Source organism: Nakaseomyces glabratus, chromosome L (assembly GCF_010111755.1).
Source record: "Nakaseomyces glabratus chromosome L, complete sequence".
NCBI classification, from domain to species: Eukaryota; Fungi; Ascomycota; class Saccharomycetes; order Saccharomycetales; family Saccharomycetaceae; genus Nakaseomyces; species Nakaseomyces glabratus.
The window spans coordinates 727361-749414 of record NC_088962.1 but is presented as its reverse complement, the minus strand read 5'-3'; the positions used below and the strand labels follow the sequence as shown (position 1 = coordinate 749414).

The following is a 22054-nucleotide window of genomic DNA, read 5'->3' as shown; positions in this document are numbered from 1 at the left end:
CACTAAATCCAAGGTAACTTTATCAACAATTTCAAACAATTTACGTTTTACCATTGATCAACCGAAATGAAGCAAAATTGATATTGATAGCATAATAAACTCTTTCCACACAAACGATTTTTATATTATTTATGTACTTTGTATATATCATATAATAAAAAGTATTATATATTCTATGTTAAACAGTTTATCGATAGTTCGCACTCATATTTGCGTATCTAATGACGGTCGTTATTATCGAGGAAGTAGCTACTCTAATTGTAAAGGGCCCATTGAAACTACAATTATATGTCATAATGACATTTAATTAGCAAATGCTTGAAGTTTCTCATTAGTAGTTGTTGATGCTACTATTATAATTTACAGTTGTTACACAATTGTTGTTATACATCTACATGGTTCACGTACAATGAGTGATGCAGCAGCCCCAGAAGAGCAGGATGAGTTGTCAGGTGGATCAGTGCAGGAGCTTCTACCTGGATTGCAGCGAGATTTAGAAGCAGAGGTAATACGAGGGTTTATCGCTAATATAGCTATATATCCAGTTTTGCTGTTATATTTCTTTGGCACATTTGCGTACGTCACAAGGAATGTTGTTCCATATGAATTTATTGATGAGCAATTTCACATTGGACAAACAATAACATATCTGAAAGGGCATTGGTTTACATGGGACCCCAAGATAACAACTCCCCCTGGTTTATATATATTGGGCTGGTTAAATTATAAAGTGCTAAAACCACTACTCAAGAGTTGGAGCACTTTAACTATTCTTCGGTTAGTGAACGCGTTTGGAGGTCTAGTCTATTTCCCACTAGTGGTCCTAAGACCAATATTCCTTTTCAATGCCATAAGTTTTTGGCCAGTAGCATTGATGAGCTTCCCATTAATGGCAACTTACTACTACCTATACTATACAGATGTGTGGTCCACTATATTCATTATTCAGTCATTATCTATTGGTTTGACAATGCCCTTTGGATTATCAAAGAGCATATGGTTAAGTGCTTTATTTGCAGGCATTAGCTGTCTATTTAGACAGACAAATATTGTTTGGTGTGGTTTTATCATGTTAATTGTCGTTGAGCGTCAAGCCATTATAGCTAAGCAATTTAATACCCACGGATTAAACAACTACTTGAAGCTCTTCATTCACTCGGTAGAAGAATTTCAGACATTAGTTCTACCATATGCCTTGAATTTTGTAGGTTTTTTCCTATACTTGATCTGGAATAGATCCATTACGCTGGGTGATAAATCCAATCACAATGCAGGTATTCATTTAGTACAGGTTTTCTATTGTTTTGCATTCCTTACTGTCTTTAGTGTACCTCTGTGGTTCTCTAAAAACTTTCTGAGAATGTATTTAGAAAGAACTAATAGAAAGCAAGTTCAGGTATTTTTCGAAATATTTTTGATTATGATGGTCATCAGATATTTCACAAAGGTCCACCCATTCTTACTAGCTGACAACAGACATTATACATTTTACTTATTTAAGAGATTAATCAATCACAACAGAAGGATAATCAAGTATGGCTTGATGGCACCAATTTATCATTTCTGTACATTTGTTTACTTGGAAATATTGAGGCCTAGTGAACTTTTATTTGACCCAATCTCTCCATTACCAATAAAGGACCCAAATTTATTGCCTGTGCAATTAACACATATATCATGGACAGCACTCATCCTATGCACTTTTGCTACTGTTGTTCCATCGCCTTTATTTGAACCAAGGTATTACATCTTACCTTACTTTTTTTGGAGACTCTTTATTACATGTTCTGCTGAGCCCATATGGGGTGAAATTGTACCAGGGAAATCTAACGAAGAACCTGTAACAATAAGTTCCACGTCGAGATTATTTTTGGAATTTGTCTGGTTTATTCTTATAGACATTGTGACACTTATTATTTTTGTTAGATATTCCTTCCCTTGGGCTTCTGAAGCCTTCATGCAACGTATAATATGGTAGTTATTTGTTTTATAGAAATACGGCATAATGTGTAAATACAGCATATATTAGAATATAATATTATATTTTCATAGTCTATATTATATGAAAAACGTAAAAATATGGAAACTTCGTGGAAGGTTTTGCGTACCTATTAAATCTCTTCTTGCGAAAAGTATGGGAAACAATTATAGAACAATGAGTAGTAGTAAAGGAATGGCTCTCAATTATGGGATAAATAAATGTGGAATAAAAGGGCGATGCAATGCTTATTATAGTTGAACAGTTTCGAAATCATGACTTAATTCGTTAACGTTATCGTCTTGATTAGCTTTGTTTTTCTTCTTATTTTTCTTCTTATTCTTTTTCTTCTTACTTTTAGAAACTGTTTCAGCTGGTTCTGCTGTAGTGGAATCCTCCTCTTCTTCGACTTGGGGAGCTTCAACATTTGTGGATTCTTCTTCCTCTTCTATCGGTTCAGCAGGGGTCTCCGTTTCTATCTCTGTCTTCTTCTCTTCAACTTCAGGAACAGCTTCCGTATTGGCATCAGCGTTATTTACGCTATCAGTAACTTCATTCTCCAAAAGTACTTCTTGTTCTTCGACCTGCTGTTCTGGTTCTTCGATGTTAGCGTCAACCGTTACTTCTGCAACAGCTTCTTCAGGTTGTTCTGATACCTCTTCTTCTTTGGTTTCTGGAGTCTCTTCAATAATTTGAGTGGATTCTGGAGCGATTTCTTCTGTCTTAACATCTAACTCGTTGGATTCCTCCTTGGTCTCCTCGGCAGTTTCATCTAATTCTTCCTTCTTCACAATTTGAGGGATATCGCTATTGGTCTCCGGCACAGAAGATTCAATGAATTCATTACCGTTATGTTCTGTGGTGGTGGTTGTGTGATCAAAGTCGTCATCTAATTCAAAAGAGGATGTCTTCTTGTGAGTTCTAGTGGAGGTCAAAGTAGGTTCACCACTTTGCATAGTTTCCTGGTTAGTCCTTAGTTGTTCTTGGTATTTGTTCCATGATCTTTTCTTCAAGACTTCCAAATAATCCTGGATAGGGCCGTTGGATTTCTTGTCTCTAAAGACAAGTTCACCTTCACCTGCAAGGTAATCATCACTGTCATCCACAAGCAACCAATTCCCAGCTTCCAAGTCATTAGCAAAAGACAGTAGGAAATCACCCCAGTTCTCTGCTACAACGTACTTAGTATCGAAGTCTCTGCCGAACATGATCACTTGGCCGTGCTTACCCAGACGGGCTGGAGACAGGTCGATACCGATGTGGTTACCGGCGTTATCAGTAAGCACTGGAATCCACATAGCGTGTGCGTACAACGGAAGAACAGTCTCTGGTGGGATAGATTTCTGTTCTGGGATGTATGGTAGTTTAAACTTGTTTCTTGGTTTTTCTCTCTGCTGTTGGCTGCTTGATCCAATAGAGGCGGTCGAGCCCATCGAAGAGCCGTTGGATACACCAACGCTGGAGTGCTTTGACATAGTTGCCTGCTTGTTTAGTTTATCGGCGACGCTTCTCCACCTTTGGGTCATTGCTACTATTTCATCCAGGGTCATTAGTTGCAACCCGTAGATCAGACCTGAAGTCCCGGTCATCGATTCCAGATCTTCTTGCCCATCGTGTATTCTATAGGATGCCTTCAGAGCCTTTGGCAAGACAACTTCCAGGTCTTCCTCGGCGTGTTTTATGTCGTTTGCGGTGCAAGGATCGCTCAGAGTCGCGTTTAAGTCAGGGTTATATTCGCTGGTCCACGTATCAATGTGTCTCCAGGCCAGCAGCACTTCAGAGACACCCTCGCTGGGAGTGCCGTCCATGCTATCCAGATCGATGTCATCTTCCATCGACAAGATGTTGTCGTTAGCGGATTGCGCGTGCGCCTCCACATCGTGGTGAGAGGCACCTTGCGACCTCATACCCATGTTGAACTGGTCGTTGCTGTTGTACTCGGCATAGTGGTCCTCGGTGGAAAATGAGTACACCCACTCCTTCACTTTCTTCCTGAACAGATTCATTCTTTCCTTTGTGCGAGACACGCGTTATTTTTCTTTTATTCTTGTCCCCACTATTGATAGCTTTGCTCTGGATGAGTTTGTGTAAGTATCAGCGGCAAGTATCGGCGGCTAGGTAGTGGTTTTATGCGTTTTATGGGTCTTGTGGGTGTTTATGGGCCGAGGGAGTGGGGCAGGTGGAAGGCCTCCATTTTATAGTGGGCGCTCACGCTGCGCTTCCCAATTTGCGATTCAAATTTTTTTTTCGTCCTTCGTTCTCGACCACAAAATGTGTAGAAAGCCCAATGCAGAGGACAGAGACGGACCCGCACGAATCCCCATCCACCACGAACCCACAATGAATCCCACTACCGTAGGGGTATTTCTGAGGAGAAGGGTGAAATCCACGGGATTAATCGGTACGGGAATGCAATTCACAAAGAAAAGGAATTTGTGCGTGGTTTCTCTAAAGATGGCGGGGGGGAGGGGGGGTGGAATCCATCGGCTCGCGGCTTTTCTTCAGAGCACACAGACTTCTACGCACTTCCTTCCTTTTTCTCTTGTACGGTCTTCCTGCGGGTGTTTGTGTACAATTGTGTGCAATTGTGTGTGTTTTTTCGAGAATCGGTGGGGGGGACGGGGGGAAGAGCGGGAGAGAGAGAATACGCGTAAAGGACCCGTATATCATGATACAATTTTACGCGTTTGTGTTGTGCCTGTGTACGTTGGTGTTCACATGTTACTCGTTAATTGTTAGTTGGGTAGTGTATGTGTTGTACGGGTGTGTCACATGAATCGTGGTGGTGTGGGGGTGGAAAAGCACCTTTTAGGGTTGTTCTCCTTTTCCGCCTCTCTCTGTTCAAGCCCTAGTCAAAACCCTAAGATTACCAGAATTCTTGCTCGCATATCCCCCCACCCCATTTCACTCAGAAAGGAAGGTGTGGGGGGTGGTAGATTTGGGGAAGCCAGAAGGGGCGGAACAACCTTCCAAAACCCTTAATAGGGCAAAGTGTCAACAATGGGGGGGTTAGGGTTTCAGGGCTGTACATCATAATAGCATACAATATACAATGGGGGAAGAGGATTGATGGACACAAAACATACCATCTAACAAGCACTTATATTGGTTGATCGTGGGTACCACGGTGGGAGCAGGAAGGCTATTGGTACCTGCTACTGTCCATGATCGAGGTTGGGATCGGGAATATATATAGGTATATATATCAATACACAAATAGCTCTTTTCTTTATATGCATTATATCCTAAATAAGAAAGTACATATATAGCAGATATGATGGATAATGAGAGCAAGAGACGTGTGGATGTGACAGTTCAGAAGAGACTCAGGAGCATCTTGAAACAGAGATTTGTCTCGCCGACAGATGCCATGCTGTCGCCTTGCTCAAAGCGGTTGAACTTGTACAGGTCTAAAGTGTATGCTGCAAAAAAGACTCCGAGGAAGTTGCAGTTCTCAGAATCTGCGACCAAGACGCCGAGCAAGAAACATCAGAGTTGATTATTTGTGCCGTGAACAAAAAATATATTCTCCTACATATTCATATGCATTATATATTCCCTTCAGGAACAAAATATAAATAATTCCTGTATTAATAAGAAAAAAAAATCAATAATAAAAAAAAATGAGAATATTGACCTATTATTTACATATAATGAAGAAGGAAAATAGAGTATAGAGCAATAGATAAAGATACGATCTTGCCCTACTCATCGACTAACAATATCTTTTATTTATTTCTTGGAACCTGTAGCTGATCTGGCATCGACCAATGTGTTCAATAGCAGGGCTTCGTTATCTAGAACAACTCTGTTTGGCGAGTTGGCTAGGATCTTAGCAATGTCCTTTGCTGTATCTAGTCTCTTCAATTCCACATAGTCCCTAGATTTCTTAATGGCATCACCGATCAACTCGGCGGACTTGGCTTCACCTTGGGCTTTCACAACCATACCTTGCTTTTCTTGTCTGGCTTTATCCACAATAAAGGCGGCCCTTTGGGCATCCTGTTGAGCAATCTGCTTTGCTTCAACAGCCTGGGTGAACTCTGGAGAAAATGTCATATAAGTGATGGAGACGTCATCCAGTAATATATTGAACCCACTAGCACGACGAACCAAGTTGTCACGGATCAGTCTAGACACTTTTTCTCTTTGGGTGATCAATTGAGAAGCATTGAATTGTGCGACAACTGCCTTCAAAACTTCATTGACAATGGAAGGCAGAACTCTTTCGTCATAGTCCTGGCCTAATGTACGGTATATAGTGGGAAGTTGGCCAACGTTGGGTCTTGATAACACTCTGCATGTGATATTGACCATTTGTAAATCCTTGGTACCCGTCAAAGAGGCAACATTACGTGGTTTAGCCCTCACATCATACACTATAGGTGTCTCGATCCATGGGATAATAATATGTGTACCTTCTGAAAAGATTTTCTGCGAAACACCACCAATACGTGAGTAGACAATGGCTCTGTGACCACCGTCCACATTAAATAACGCATTATTGAAGAAAAGCGCACCAGCACCTAACACCAACAGACCGCCAATACCTGCGAAAGCACCACCAGCACCACCTCTTGGTGGGCCACCAGGTCTACCACCTTGCTGTTGTACCTTAGTGATTTGTTGTCTCAACGCTCTAGCGAACCTCTGAAATTCTGGTGAGCCACTCATTTTTTTTTCAAAATCTTGCAATCTATGTTAGTTCTGTTGTGCCGTTACTTAAAAACACCGACTGATCAAACTGTATAATGTCAGTAGTTAATATGAGACTTGAAAGATATATGCGCCACGGAGCTATTTATTGCTAGCCAGGACCTGCTTAATGGTCTCATCAGGCATCATGTCCCCCATCCTTGAAAACTTATTCCCTTAACGCAAAAATTGGCTGTGTGGGCATCAGACGTACTTAGAGACTCCGCTAGAATATGTGGCAAACAGCGTAACGTTGTGGGTTATGACATAATCATGTGATGTATAAACGTTGGCTTAGAAAGTTGGTTGAAATAGCGTGAAATGTCACAAATGGTATTAAACATAATAGTAATGGTTACAATAAATAATATATATGGAATAGTTCATTAGTGTCGTTATGCTACGACGGTTGTAGTAATCTATATTAGTCATAAAATGTGTGTATTTAAGCGACATTGCTTAACTAAATAAGGACTCAGCATCTACTAATTCATAGAGCTGATTGCTTTCGTATCCTGTGGCGTGAAAGATAGGTATATTGCATCTTTGATGTTCATCCATCTGGACTATAGTTGTGGGTAAGTCGTTAATCGTCAAGTATCTCAAGTTTTGGAAACGTAATATAAAATAATCGTAGGTTCTTTTCATTGAGTGTAAATAGTAATGATACAATTTCTTGATATCATCACCCGACAGTAAAGGCAAACGTTTCATATTTTCATCATCCTGTCTCATTCTATTCTGAATATTTGCATGGTCATGTAAAGAATAATATCTGAATCCCATAGCTGGATATACATCACAATAATGGGCATGCGGTATTATGGGGTATACTTTAATCATTTGATAAAATATTTTGTTTAGCTCAAGTTCTTTGTATGAGGGTTTTCTTAAAGATGCAACAGTGGGGAAGTACTTCTTTATTATTATGTCTTCGTATACTCCTTTGCAAAAATCACATTTGCACATCAATGTCAATTCGAATTTGGGTTGTAATCCAACTGCAACTGATATAGGTACCCCTTCGAATTGATTAATTCTAAAATCAATGTATTCAAGAGTCTTGGCACATGGGGAAGATGCAAGGAGGTCTAGGAATTCATTTTCCATGGTTAGTTCGAACATGTAGTCAAGCTTTAATCTTCTTAAGTGATGCCAATGGCTCACTGCTTCAGTAATAAAAAAATGATTGTCTGTTAAAGAAAGCAGTGATAACTCTTCGATGTTATGAAACTCCAGGAATTCGTATAATCCCCACAGTTGATACATGTCGAAATTCATATCTTTGGGTTCGATCCAAGATAGTACTTCTAGTTCTCTAAGTTCATTCTTATCTAAGATTTTGTGATATGGCAGCCTACCTCGGTTATAATCTTCTCCTAAAAGCATATCTTTTCTTAAATTCAAAGTCAAATTTCTAATTTTTAATGGTTTGTCTAGGTTATGGAAATAGTTGCGCAGATCCATATGTATATTTAGTGTATTCAAATTTTCCCAGCTGTACTGTTTGCAAAATTTGTCGAGGCTATCAACGAATTGAATAGTAGGAGGATCAGCAGGTGTTCTACTTGATGCAGTCATCGTAAGGGTTTGTAGTTGTCCATAAATACTGGTTAATTGGTCGTTTATCTCTCCACCGATGAAGTTATCAAAACTTTTAAGATTATGACCATGTCTTGTTAGCAGATAAATGAATCTCTCGAGTAATTTAGGATCTAAATGCCAGGTGCAATGCACACTTTCAATTAGAGGGCATAGTTTACCAGGCCTCTCCTCTATTGACCTTATAAGACAATTAAACTTGTACATTGCCCTTTCACTTCCTTTGAAGAGATTGCCCAGTTCTGCCAGGTCTAGAGACTCGAAATCTGTTGATATGTTCCTATAGTTGCAGCATAATGTAGACCAATAATGTGTGCCAAGCGAGCCGTCGTAGTCACTCGGTATATAGGACGTGTTAGCCAAGTATATGTTCCTGTAAAGCGACCTTATACCATGAAAGTATGCATTCCTGGATACATAGGTCAATGCAACTTTGTCATCTTGCGATACATTCGATAGTATCTTCTGAACCACTTCCTGGGGTAATTTCTCAAAAGGCATCGATAGCCATAGACTGCCCGATTGTAATATTTGCTCTAATCTACAATTGAGTTAAGCTAATTGAGGTATTTATGTAAGGTGGGTGCTCTTATAGATCACAGATGAGCGATGAGTTCATTGAAATTCATTAATTTTTCAAAAGAAACGGGCCGACGGAATTAAGGCTGTTGAACCCTTAGTTAAGTTTTACAAATTAATAATAATTATGTAAATGTTAGTCCATCAGATAGTTAAGTATTGGGAGCAATAAAGATGCTGTCAAAATAAAAGGAGAAAACTTATTAAAAACTAATATTAAAGTTGAACTAAAATAAAAAAAATATAAAATATATACTACTGTAAACAAGTTTTGTCACCAATTGTGTCTATTCATAAATTAGAATTGGGACAGGTAAACGCTTCATGTACTCATTAGGTTTAAGGTAATCTGAAATGAAAAATGGCAAGATCAAATGGATATGAATTCGAAGAATTTTAGTTCGCTAATGCTCGGTTTTGTTTGCTCGTTTGAATATCGATGCATTATATGTACGAGAGACTCTTACAGTATTCAGATGTTCCCGTAATACTATCAGCCTTTAGCAACAAAAGGATTATTCTTCCGTTAGTCACACCGATTTTCCATAAAGATTTGTGTAGGAAAAGTTGGAACCCTTGTGAGAATTCATTAGGAGAGTATTCCGAGCCTTTTGGTCTAACATCAAGATTAGGAATTTGCTTTGAAGCAATTCTTGGTTCATCTATCAAAGATGCAACTCGAGGGTACCTAACCCCATCGATAGAAAGATCACCGAGAGTTAAAAGTGCAGGTAATACAAGGTCGGGATGTGGATTTGGCTTGTAGTTTGAATTATTAGATTCAACAGGTGACATCATATTCATGTCGTAAAAGGAAGGTGCCAATTTGCATTTATAATGGTTTAGATCAATACCACAATCGGGGCTATTCAGTAGCTCCTTGTAGAATAGGTTGAAGAAATTTTTTGCCGTCTGATCAATGAAGTCGATATGAACTCGCTTTGTATCCCTGTTGAATATTAAGATAGCTTCTCTAGAGTCAACTTGAAAGATAAACTCCCTAGAATATTTATCCAAGTAGGGTCTCTTGTAGCCAACAATATCCCAGCTACCAACCTGTTGTTCATAGAGTTTTTGTCTTTTGACCCTAGGATCCATACCTCCAGAATTTTGAGAAAAGTCAAGACCTGCTTGGTCAAATTGTGACTGCATTAATGAGGGTACATGTTCGTTATTTTGGTTCATAACAGTAGCAGGTTGAAACAAATATGAAAGGTCTCTTTTTGTTGTCTGTGATATAACAAGGCCCTTTCTGGAGACATCTTTGAGATGCAAGCATATTTCTTCTTTTCTTGTTAGGGGATTGTAATTGATGCTGCATTTGACTAAGCGTTGTTCCAAATTCAAGAATCTGTAGAACTTGCACTCTCTTATTAGAGAACTCCGTCTATCATCATCTAAATTGATGGAACCACCACCAAGAAGAATTAGAAGATCTTCAAAAAGGACGTTTGACCTAGCTACATATGGAGCTGAATGTGGAGGCGGTCTGAGAAGTTTTCTAGTCAGAATTAGTTCTTCAACATCAATGTACAGAGTTCCAGATGTGATTTCGAAATAGTTAGGTGAATCACCTTCTCTTTTGAACAAACTTTTGGCAAGCTTGTATGACTTACCACCGATATTGGTATAGTAATAGTCACAGTCCTTTAAAATGGCTTTTAGTCTAGGTAGGTTGTAGTACATGGCGTCTGCAAAGAGCATCGTGTATTGAACTTCGTCTTGGATTTCGATGAAGTAACCCTGTAGGTGCTGATATATGAGTTCGAATATGTCGGCTGATCTGTCAATAAATAGCACTTCATTGTCTGAGCCGTGGTAACTACCGCCAGATGGAGGACTGTTGGTGCTGTTTACAGAGGATGGGGAGAAGGCATTGTTATTGTTAGCTGCGGCGTTATTTGCGTTGTTACCTGCATTGTTATTATTAGAGGTTGCTCTGTTTGTCCTTTTCAGAAAGTAGTTGGTGAAAAAACTTGGTCCATCCGAATTCAAGGACGCACCACTAATCTTAAAGAGCTGCTTACCCACTTGTATTCTGTACATTTTTTCATGTGGTAATATCTCTGGGATATTGGGGTCAAACTGTTCAGGCGATAGAGCACTGCCAGATGTTACGCTCATGTTGTATTCTATGAATGAGTTTCTTTACAACGAGCACTAGTGCCTTAATAAATAGAACTATCCTTAAAAAATGGTAATGTCAACAAATATGATGAACAGAAAGATATGGAAAATTATTATCAGTTTGAAAACGACTGAAATACAATAACTAGAATGTGTAGACTTAGTAAATTCCCCGGAGTTTTATTCTCTTAACCTTCTATATGATATGCCTCGTAACCTAGTTTGATGGATTTTTTTTTTTCAGGTGGAATTAACAGCTGATGGCATACAAGTACAGTCTATGATGAGTCGAAGTAGTTTTAGTACGATTGTTTTTTGAGGGTATTATTCTAGAGAAAAGCTAGATAATAATTTAACAATATGCTTTAAGGCATTCTATGTATAAGAACGTAACCAGCATATGCCATTGTGAATTGTCTTTCCCATTATTAATTTTTTTCTATGTCATCTCTTCCTTCGCTGGTTTCTCTTTTTTTTCCCTGAGCTCGCCATAGTTAAAAAGGTGTTCAATGGGTATTAGAGACTAAACCCCGTGAGCAATTTGAGAACCATTGCCTGTGGCTGAATATAGCAAAGTTAGTAAAGCCATATATACCCTTGGGATGGAACTATAAGCTCACTAAGCTCTTAAAGCTAGCACCATTTTTTATGGTAACATAAGGTTTTTCGTTATGTTATTGGAATAGAAAAAATATGGGATGTAGTAGAATTGTTTTTGTTATTTTAAGAACATAGGGTATTTATTTGCGAAAGTATAAATGATATAGACAAGGGTAGTATTATTACTCCCTTCTCATTAAGAACTTGATTGAAACTATTCACATAACATTTTAATAGTCTTCGATAATACAAAGAAACAAAATATCAATTATCCATGATAAAACTTTATGTAAAAAAAAGATTTACTTAGATCAATCAATTCATTCTGAATGAATATCGAAGACTATTTAAAATTCAAAATAGAGTCGCTTGAGTAAAGGTTAACTTTATAGTGCACACCTTGTCCCCTTTGCAGCAATCCATTTTTTTAGAATGTCTTTTCTCAAAAATTTCCATGTCATCTATGTCTATCAGAAACCCTAGTAATGTAATGTTACAACTTTTCTCTTTATAAAAAAAACCCCCGGATAATAGAAAAATTTTCGAAAGTAGTGTGTGTAAGTGTTTCCTTTATTAAATTAAAAAAGCATAGAGTTCTTCGAAAGAGAAAATAGGTGACAGGAAAGAAAAGAAAATAAGCAACCAAAAGAAGAAGGGACACCAATAAAAGTTAGAAGCCTTAACAACTCTAAATTGGATTTAGAATAATCGTGGAAGTTCAATAAAGCAGATTGGAAAGATCAGTAAATCACTTTTTTCTACATTTCTTTTAGAAATTGTAATTCAGATCCACTTCGTGAGAAATGGATCTCAAAAGTGTTGAAAAAGAAAACAGTTTATCATTAATAACAGAATATTTTTTCTTTATATTAGAGTAATAAAAACCATAATGAATGCGACAGCCGTAAAATAAAAAATTTAGATATTAAGATCGTGATGAATAATAAAAACGATTCAAAATATAAATGGATCAAAACGAACTGTAAAAAAGAAGCGATATTCTTTTTACTTTTTTGTTGTTTTTTCTGTATACCATAGAATTATTGAATCAAAATGTGGGGTGTAAAAAATCAAAATACAGATTTTGATATTAAAGTTGGGAAAGGGTTAAAAAAGAATTTATCAAAAAGAAATTTTTTATTTTAAGTTGCTTACAACAACAAAGCGGCAGCACCGGCAATCAAAGCACCAGCAGCTGGTAGAGCCTTAGCGGCAGCACCAGTGTAAGAGGAGACAGCGTGGGTAGATGGAGCAGCCTTGGAAGAAGAAGTCAAAGTGGTGGTTTGAACGAACTTGGTGGTGGTGGTAGTGTCAGCCTTGGAAGATGGAGCTGGCTTAGCAGAAGATGGAGCTGGAGCTGGCTTAGCAGAAGATGGAGCTGGAGCTGGCTTAGCAGAAGATGGAGCTGGAGCTGGCTTAGCAGAAGATGGAGCTGGAGCTGGCTTAGCAGAAGATGGAGCTGGAGCTGGCTTGACAGTAGAGTTGGTAACTGGCTTTGGAGCTGGAGCTGGAGCTGGCTTAGCAGAAGATGGAGCTGGAGCTGGCTTAGCGGTGGTTGGAGCTGGAGCTGGCTTGGTGGTGTTGTGAACAGTGGTTTCAATTGGGCACCAGGTGGTGGTCAAAGTAACGACGTCGTTGACAGTAACGGTGGCAGTAGAAACCCAAGCTGGGGAGACCTTTTCGGAACAGATGTGTTCTTCACAGTCAGTGATGGTAACCAAAGTGGTGGTGTGTTGAGTAGCAGTAGCGGTGGTAACGTTAGCTTGAGCGGAAGCGACAGCGGCGACAGCAGCAACGGAAGCGACAGTAGAGAATTGCATTTCTGATTAGTATTAAGCGAATGTAAGGGTTATTTGTTTCTAGTTATAAAACTCGATGGTTCTTTTTTTCTTCTGTATAGGAAGGTAAGGATCAAATACTCTTGTTTTCTAAAATCCGAGATCTTTATATAGTTTTTTTTTTCCTTTTCTCTGGATAGAAATTTTTTTTTTGTCCTTTCCCTCCCGGGTATCTGAGTTTGTTTTGTTTTGTTTTGTTTTGCTTTGCTCATTGCTCATTGCTCAGTGCTTTTAGACTTTGTACTTTTGGTCTTTGGGCTTTTGGGCTTTTTGGGCTTTTTGGGCATTTCCCGCTGCGTGCTTCCTGCGCTTGTATCTTGCCATTTGGTTTGTATTGGTGTTGTGGTTTGTCCCTGGTTTTCCCAATTCCCAATTCCCAGTTGTTTATGTTTTTCTCGATTCTTCCTTTTTCATTTCCCATGGGTCAGATTAGATCTATACAGCGTCTTCTGTGTACTTTCTTTTTTTTCCCACCAGAATTTACTCTTTCTTCTATCCACTTTCCTTTCTTTTTTCTTGCTTTTGTCGGCTTTTGTGCGTCTATCCTCTGTGGGGGGATGGGAGTTATCGAGTTTCACTGCCTCTCCCCTTCTTGTCCCGCTCTTTCTCTTAGATTTCGAGTGTCTTTTTCCCAGTCGCACTGGCTTTTCAACACAGACAAGTGGAAGTAGCAGTATTGCATCTATTGCCGCGGGTTTTGTCTGTGTGTAGTTTTTTTGAACCTGTGCTATCTTCTTCCTCTGGAAGTACCGTTTCCCTGGCTTACCCTTTTGAAACTTGGGAATACACCCCGGCGAGGAGACAGAGGGCGTGTTTGTCTTGGTGCTGCGCTTCTTCTCTTCGAGTTCTTCAAGTTCTTCAACTTTCTTCTATTGTTAGCAAGCAACTTCCTTATCCAAAAAAAGAAGTCCTTTTCGCTCTTATCTTGTGCAGCTGTTTCTTCCCTGTGTATACACTGTGGCTGCAAAAACAAAATTCCTTCTTGTTTACCTTTCCCACTTTCTTTGTCCCGATTTGGCCTTTCCTCGGTTCGCTCTCCTGCTGCAACTCGCGTCGCTAACCCTTCGCCTATCTTTTCTTTTCCGTTGGGCACTATGGAAGTCAAAAACAAAAAGCGATACATACCAGTTCTACAATTCCTTTTTCTTCTCAGAAATGAAGGTAGCTGTATTTCTTAACCATGGCGAGGACTAGTTATTCCGTTTTTTCCTCTTTGGGACATTTGGGGGGGTGGAACGCACACTCTGATAACCCTCCACTCTTACATTTCTTACTGAACTACCAAATTTAGTATTGTTTTGGTAGTGTTAGTGAAAGAAAAGGGGAAGTGTGAGTGAAGAGATGCGGGAATGTTTCACTCTCTTTTCTTTCCTCTTCTATCCAACAATGAAGCTTGCCCTTCTTTTTTTGGTACCTTTCAGACCATTTTTCGATTGCTTTTGCGTCTGACTAGAGATTCTGAAGCAACCACGGATCTACGCAGGAAGAAATCCCACCCATATACTTTTTTGCCCAGAACGGGACGGAAGAGAGATCCACTAGCCCCTCCTATCCCCCCTCCCCTTCAGTTGAGCAGAATAACCTACGTACAACCTGAAAGCTGTTATTGTATGGAATCGAAATTCCACTTTTAGTTGCAAGATTTGTGATGCCTCATTGCACATCTCCCATACCTACATATTCTGAGTACTTCTCTGATCATGGAAGCAGAAGCTTACACAGCATATTCTAAGTAATCTACTTTCTTAGTATCATTCGTCATTTTTCGAGTTCTCTGTTATCAGTATCAACTCGCATATCCTCTAAGCCCTAGGCCCCCCCCTCCCCCCTCGATCCTTCCTTTGTTAAGGATTACCAAATGTTGAGTTTAATGTTACTCAGTGGAACACGCTCCTCGTTCTCAGATGTCTTTTGCCCCCCTACTATCCCAAATAGGAAATGGGTCGATACGTGGGAGACTACACGGTATCGTGCTCCTCTTGCGACGACTCTTGGCTCGCTGCCCCCCCCCAATGGTGGGGGCACCCGCAATTGCGTTTATAGGAGTCACGCTGGATATATCGATGTCCCACTGTACTCCCAATTAGGAAATGTCTTGTTTACCATTTTGTGAAGTCATGCCTCCTCGTGACATTCCTCTATGGCAGATGCCCTATTCTGTTCCATAGTCGTGTTTGATAGTGGTCGGGTGGGAGGTCAAGCGTCAAGCGTCAAGCGTCAAGCGTCGGGATAGAGTGACGATACCCAAGACTCACGTGGTAACCTCCGTAAACATAGGGGTCCTCTGTATATTTCCTAATCGAGTAAGACCAGCATGAAACTGGGAGTTGAATCCAGGACCAGCGGGGTGCAACAAACGCAACAAGAGTCATGATATACGTATTTTAAGTTTCTGCCCTTATGTCTTAATTAGGAATTGTGGCAACAGTAGATGCGGTGCAGAGAGAGAGTCACAACCCGCACAATCAGTGCCAACGTCTGTCTTACCCTTCGTAGCCTTTCAGGAGTCACCGGACATTTAGTGCCCACGTACGTACTATTGATCTTTTAATGTTTAGGTTTCTGTAGTGAGTGTTATATCGTTGCATTAGCCACGCAAAGGTACTAGTAAACAAATAAACATGTGGTGGTTTGTGATTGATAATTTTCATAAACAAAAACTTAATTAATATTAAGTGCCATTATTTACTGTTAATTCAGCGAACAATGGAATCTACTTTAAAGCAAACATAAACTATCTCCCGTCTCATACGGCTATTTGCTTTCCATGAGTGGTGCCTGTTCCTTGCTTTCCTTTCCACCATTGAACAGAAGTACCAAAGTGCTATCCCCAAGATAAACAATGGGAAGCATTGTTGTTAGCAATCTTTTGCCCTAAATAGGTAAATATTGGCATATATATTTGGTTTATTTTTTTAAAACTAATTAGTACATTTTTCTGCGTTGTTTCTATATATCATTTGCGGTATTATACACATTTCTTTAATGCTGCAAACCAGCTTCTTTACTCAATGAGTAGAAGATGGAGTTTGTGTTCTTCAGTAGAGCCTCTGGAGTGTCGAACTCTACAACTTTACCTTTGTCCAACACAATAATACGGTCATTGTCCATAATGGTGTTGATTCTGTGGGCAATAGTCAAGATTGTTCTGTCTTTGAAACTGGTACGTATAGTCTCTTGTATAACCTTGTCTGTCTCAACATCAACTGCAGCAGTGGCTTCATCAAGAACAAGAACCTTAGATGGAACTAACAGCGCTCTGGCTAGACACATTAGCTGTCTTTGACCAACACTCAGGTTACTACCACCCTCAGTCATCATAGTCATTAGACCATCACCACCCATCTGCATTATATGCTCCTTCAAGTGTGATAGCTCTAGCGCTCTCCATATATCGGCATCGGTGAACTGATTGGTTGGGTCAATGTTCTCACGGATTGTTCCTTCAAACACTTGCGAGTCCTGTGGGATAATAGACAGATGATGTCTCAAATCGTGTAAACCAATCTCGTTGATGTGGACACCATCAATTAGAATACCACCAGAAGTCGCTTCAATAATTCTAAATAGTGCCAAGGTCAATGACGATTTACCTGCACCAGTACGGCCAACGATACCGATCTTCTCCCTTGGCTTAATCTCCAAGTTGATATCCTTTAGAACATAGTCAAGATCCTCTCTGTAACGTGTGTAATAGTGCTCGAACTTAATTTCACCAGCGACTGGCCACTCCTTTGGAGGTCTATTGCTTTCGATAACAAGTGGTGCCTCACTCTTTAACTCACTGTATTCCTTGATTCTTTCTACAGAGACAATATTAGTTTCAACTTCAACAGTCATTCTAACAATCCAGTTCAATGTCTGTGTTATTTGTAGAGCATAACTTAGAGACAAACCGATCATACCAGCAGTCATTGTACCTGCTCTCAACTTGAAGATAGAAAGCGTGGCAGCACCCAAGATAATAACCGAACCGATAAATTCCAACCTGTAAGCTAACCAACGATTGGCATTGATAGATGGATAGAATGCACTCATGTTATTGTCAACACGACATTCATTAATATGTTCAAACCTCTTCTGTTGGCCATAGCCTCTAATGGTAGCAAGGCCACCAAGAGTTTCTTGGAAATGAGAAAAGATTGGAGATCTTGTCACAGATTCCAGACGACGTAGCTCTCTAGAGGTTCTTAGGTAGTATTGTTGATAGTAAATGTAGAATATACCAAGTGGCACGATAACAAAAACAAATTGCCATGTAGTGTAAGCAATAACACCGATAGTGAATAAAACCTTAACAGTGTTGACAAAGAATTGAGAGAAAGTTCTACCCAAAATTGAATCAACCTTGTAAATATCGTTGGAGAATCTGTTCAAGATACGACCAATTGGTGTAGTTTCAAAGAAAGACATTGGGGCTCTAAAAACAGCATTTGTCATTAGATTATGTAGATAGGTGGAGCCATGGATGGTACAGAAAATCCAGAGAATGACTGTTTGAATCAAAGTTGAGAATGCGGACCCTACACCTAAAGCAAAGTAGATTGCCAAGTAACGAATAGCATGTGGGTTATCTCCGTGGGCAGTATTAACTTCAGACCAGTGCTTCAACCAAATATTACCTGCAACAGACAAGAACATTGAAAGAATAATGAAAACAATGAAAACACATACGTATTTTGGATTACAGGCCTTAGCATATTCCAAATAAATGTTCCACTTGACTTTACCTTGTTCACGATGTTCCCTGGTATTCACGTTCTCCTCATCATCAAAATCAATACTGGTCAAAGTTGCATCACTAGCCTTTCTTAAACTACCGGCATCATTTTCGTTGTACACACACTTATCCAACTTCTTTAGCTCTTCAAGCTCATCTTCCAATGGAACAGTAGGTTCCTTATCACTGATTGAGACAGCAGAAGAACTAGATGTAATAGTGTCATCATTCTTGGATTCCTTGCGGCCAAATTCCTTCAAAAGTTTACCCAGTGCAGACTCCTCATCCTTTCTGCAATCAGCGTATGTGCCTTGTTGAGTGATTTCACCGTTTTCAAGTAACGTGATAGAATCAGCAGCAGATAACACTGATATTTTATTGGTGGCTAAAATTCTAGTTTTAGAGTGAAGCAAACCGTTTGGACCCAAGACGTGTTCAACCAAATGTCTGGAGACATGTTCATCAACAGCAGCCAGTGGATCATCCAACAAATATGTATCTGCTCTCGCATATACTGCTCTTGCTAAAGATAAACGAGCCTTTTGACCACCAGATAAAGAAATACCCTTTTCACCGACAAGAGTTTGATCACCATCAACTAATGTAGCCAAGTCTATTGTTAGTGCACACGCCTTAATTGTCTTTTCGTAAAACTCAGGGTCATACTTATGTCCAAACAAGACATTATCCCTCACAGTACCATTCATAATCCATGCCACTTGAGATACATATGCAACAGAACCATGAATTGTAGCAAATCCTTTAACTCTAAACAAATCACCAAGTAAAGATTGCAAAAATGCACTCTTACCACTTCCAACTTTACCAACAATACAAGAAAGTTCACCCTTCTTTGCTTGGTAGTTGATGTTCTTCAGAGCGACCTTATACTCAGGCTTACGTTTCCACAAGAAAGTAGCGTTGTCACCCACATTAACTGCAACATCACCAATCTCCTTAACCTTTGGCAAACGCTGAACTGCATCCTTTTGAAGTTCTTCGTTGGTCAAAAAGTTAAACAATCTGGATACAGAAACAGATGATTCAATGATGGCTGTAATCACATTTGGAATGACCATTAATGGGAATGATAACAAGTTGAACAGAGTCAAAGCAGGGAAAACTAAATCAGTTGTTAGAGCCTTGTCCTCAGTGTATACAAAAACAGCGAATGTAGAACATGAGACCAAAAATGGAACGATATTGAATTGGAAACTAGTACAAGCCATGTACACACCTAATTTTTTCAGATTTTTCAATTCCTTCTCGTTTCTAACATACTCCAGTTTTTCTTTATATGGTTGTTCCCAGGCATACAATTTCAATGACTTCATGTTGTTAAGGATTTCACTAATTACTCTAGTTCTTTCATCCTTGAACTTCATCTGAGATTTTTGAAGATTTTTCTGAATTTTCATTAGGAATGAGTTCACTGGAATCATAATAGTCAAAATCAGAACACCAACCCACATAGAATGACCTAAAAGCTTATATAAAGAAATCAAACACAATACAATTTGTAATGGACCAGACCAGATTAAGTGAATCCACTGTGTTAAATCTTGTAGTTTCTGAACATCCACACTCATTAAATTCACAATATCACCAGTAGAAGAGGTATTTGATGCTTCATTTGATAATACTAATGCCTTTTGATAGATAATAGAGGTTAAAGCACTCTTCACATTCATACCGGTATTAAAAGTGTTCAAGAAATATTGATGAAGAACTGAAGTTTGTGTGAAACCGACCAAAAACATCGAGACAGCAATGTAGAAACCCTTTACAATTGGAAGTTGCCTCTGCATATCCATCATAACATTCTCTTCTTCCCTTTCCTTGTTATACATCGTCACAAATCTGATCAAAATCTTCAATAGTTGTGGTTGTGTGAAGGCTAGAACATCATGAATAATCTTCAGGAAACCAGCTAATAACATCCTACCACCAAAGGTTCTTATCATAGCCCAAACCAGGGATGGATTGGCTTTATGTTTCAATTGGTTTTCCCATTGTGCATTCAGTTTTCCTGAAAGTTCTGTACTGTTAAAGCTCTCTGGCAACTTGTATAGGTCAGTTTCAGTTAGGTACTTTTCATAACCGGTCTTCATCAACCCACTCATCCATGTAAATGATATTCTTGAGAAAATGTTAGCTGTATCGTAAGGATTTTCCTTTCTTCTACTTACATGACCTTGAATATCATGTAGTGACTTCATTGGCTTACTTGGGAGGGCTTCCAGTAACAGAATTGCTAGCGCATTAATGGCCTGGAACATTGTTAGAATAAAGACCTTGTGGCCTAGTTCCCAACCTCCTTCATAGTTATGTCTCACAATAAAATTTAAAGTCTTCATCAAATTACCTGCAAAGGTGAACAACCAGTAGAAAAGAACAACACTGTTGGCCACTCTACATCTGTGATACTCAATCCAGTGCAGCGATACTGCTACGAATAGAGATAACAATGTCAAGGTGTATTGGGTAATAATTGTGTAATCAACAGTCTTTTGTTTGGGTATAGAGAGACTAGCCACTGCCAAAAATACAATTTGGAGTAAAACCAGGGCGATTCTTGAGATGATCAACCAATTTCTTCTGTACTTAATTCCTGGATGTTTCATAACACATAGTCTCCACAGATCTCTGGTACCAAATATGAGCATAAAGAGTGCAACTACATTAAGTAACACTCCATCTATGAAGCAAAGTGTAAAATCACCATAGAAAGAAATGGGACCAAAACCTTCCGGCGATTTGCACATTGTACAAGCCCAATCCAGCAGCGTACCATTATTCGTATGATTGTGGCCGCCATAGGTTGAATTAGAAGATAGCAGGTTATAACCCTGCATGGAAAAATGCTCCATTGTTAAAACCCAATAGGAATATATTAAGCTCTATGCTGTTTTTAAGCTTCTCCTTGCTGGAACAAAGATCCAACCGCACGCAATTGTTATTGTAATGTACCGCACTAATCCTTTCCGGCCTGTAATATTATTCTTCAGGGCCAATAAAGGGAACGCAATGAAAAGTGAAGAATCCAGCAATTGATAATTTGAATCAAATTAAGGTATATTGCAAATTACACTAAAATCTTGATATATGGAGTAGCCTATTACTTCTTTTTTTATTTTTTTGCAATCTATGAGTATATTATCTAACCACTTTATTTTCTACTCCTCCTATATATGGATTTCTACGGTCGAAGTATTTAATTAAAAAGAAGACTTCCAATCAGAGTTCTAATTGCTTAAATGCTCAAGTGAAATAGTTAATCCATCACTTTTGGGAATGGTAATTAGTAATGATAAATTGTGGGAAGTGATTACGAAGCTCATCGCCACTTTCTGATTGTCTCTTAACTTCGCCACACGAAAGAGACCTCATAGTTAAAGGTAACTACTACGCACCCATTCGATAAAGAGTGGAATTTCAATGGCAACTTGGAAAAGCTATTGAAGAGAAAAAGAAAAAAAATACATACAGTGGGATATTTCTCACTCTTCGGTCTCTGAACGGTTCAAGAGGTTATGCTGAAGAAAGGTTGGATTGAACTGTGGGAAGCACCTCTCACGCTGCTTAGTCAGCTGCTTTCTGCTTCAAAGTCAATTGCCACTAATGATTGGACTCTACACCTTTACAAGATAAACATTATATGCCAAATACTTACATGGACATCCCGACCAATTCCTGAAAATAATATGTGGTTTACCAAACAAGCACATATAAGTTCCTCGGCTGTCCTAGTTATCATATTAGTCCTCTTATAGAGATTTAACTTTGTAGACGGTCAACATCCCACTACCCACTACTGGTTCTTGAAAGCGCAATTGTACGATCTCACTCAATACGTTGTACATTCCGTGATTAAATACGCTCGTAATAGCTGATCTGTATGTTCCGAAAAACCAT

General features: G+C 39.1%; 8 protein-coding genes across 8 annotated transcripts; 2 read left to right on the top strand and 6 right to left on the bottom strand.

Moving 5' to 3' along the window:
• Nucleotides 1–409: 409 nt before the first annotated feature.
• DIE2 (dolichyl-P-Glc:Glc(2)Man(9)GlcNAc(2)-PP-dolichol alpha-1,2- glucosyltransferase) lies at nucleotides 410–1978 on the top strand (the record flags this gene model as incomplete). The annotated part of the gene is made up of 1 exon (XM_449060.1): nucleotides 410–1978. The coding sequence occupies one exon, from the start codon at nucleotides 410–412 to the stop codon at nucleotides 1976–1978; it is 1569 nt and encodes a 522-aa protein (XP_449060.1).
• Nucleotides 1979–2229: 251 nt separating this feature from the next.
• On the bottom strand, nucleotides 2230–3984 carry SMI1 (Smi1p; the record flags this gene model as incomplete). Its single annotated transcript, XM_449059.1, has 1 exon — nucleotides 2230–3984. The coding sequence occupies one exon, from the start codon at nucleotides 3982–3984 to the stop codon at nucleotides 2230–2232; it is 1755 nt and encodes a 584-aa protein (XP_449059.1).
• A 1268-nt stretch (nucleotides 3985–5252) lies between these two features.
• On the top strand, nucleotides 5253–5477 carry BNS1 (Bns1p; the record flags this gene model as incomplete). The annotated part of the gene is made up of 1 exon (XM_449058.2): nucleotides 5253–5477. The coding sequence occupies one exon, from the start codon at nucleotides 5253–5255 to the stop codon at nucleotides 5475–5477; it is 225 nt and encodes a 74-aa protein (XP_449058.2).
• Nucleotides 5478–5710: 233 nt separating this feature from the next.
• PHB2 (prohibitin subunit PHB2) lies at nucleotides 5711–6652 on the bottom strand (the record flags this gene model as incomplete). Its single annotated transcript, XM_449057.1, has 1 exon — nucleotides 5711–6652. The coding sequence occupies one exon, from the start codon at nucleotides 6650–6652 to the stop codon at nucleotides 5711–5713; it is 942 nt and encodes a 313-aa protein (XP_449057.1).
• A 480-nt stretch (nucleotides 6653–7132) lies between these two features.
• Nucleotides 7133–8776, bottom strand: GVI51_L06347 (uncharacterized protein; the record flags this gene model as incomplete). The annotated part of the gene is made up of 1 exon (XM_449056.1): nucleotides 7133–8776. The coding sequence occupies one exon, from the start codon at nucleotides 8774–8776 to the stop codon at nucleotides 7133–7135; it is 1644 nt and encodes a 547-aa protein (XP_449056.1).
• Nucleotides 8777–9298: 522 nt separating this feature from the next.
• On the bottom strand, nucleotides 9299–10978 carry MRX16 (Mrx16p; the record flags this gene model as incomplete). Its single annotated transcript, XM_449055.1, has 1 exon — nucleotides 9299–10978. The coding sequence occupies one exon, from the start codon at nucleotides 10976–10978 to the stop codon at nucleotides 9299–9301; it is 1680 nt and encodes a 559-aa protein (XP_449055.1).
• Nucleotides 10979–12732: 1754 nt separating this feature from the next.
• GVI51_L06303 (uncharacterized protein) lies at nucleotides 12733–13401 on the bottom strand (the record flags this gene model as incomplete). Its single annotated transcript, XM_449054.1, has 1 exon — nucleotides 12733–13401. The coding sequence occupies one exon, from the start codon at nucleotides 13399–13401 to the stop codon at nucleotides 12733–12735; it is 669 nt and encodes a 222-aa protein (XP_449054.1).
• A 3000-nt stretch (nucleotides 13402–16401) lies between these two features.
• Nucleotides 16402–21009, bottom strand: YCF1 (ATP-binding cassette glutathione S-conjugate transporter YCF1; the record flags this gene model as incomplete). The annotated part of the gene is made up of 1 exon (XM_449053.1): nucleotides 16402–21009. The coding sequence occupies one exon, from the start codon at nucleotides 21007–21009 to the stop codon at nucleotides 16402–16404; it is 4608 nt and encodes a 1535-aa protein (XP_449053.1).
• Between the last annotated feature and the right edge of the window lie 1045 nt (nucleotides 21010–22054).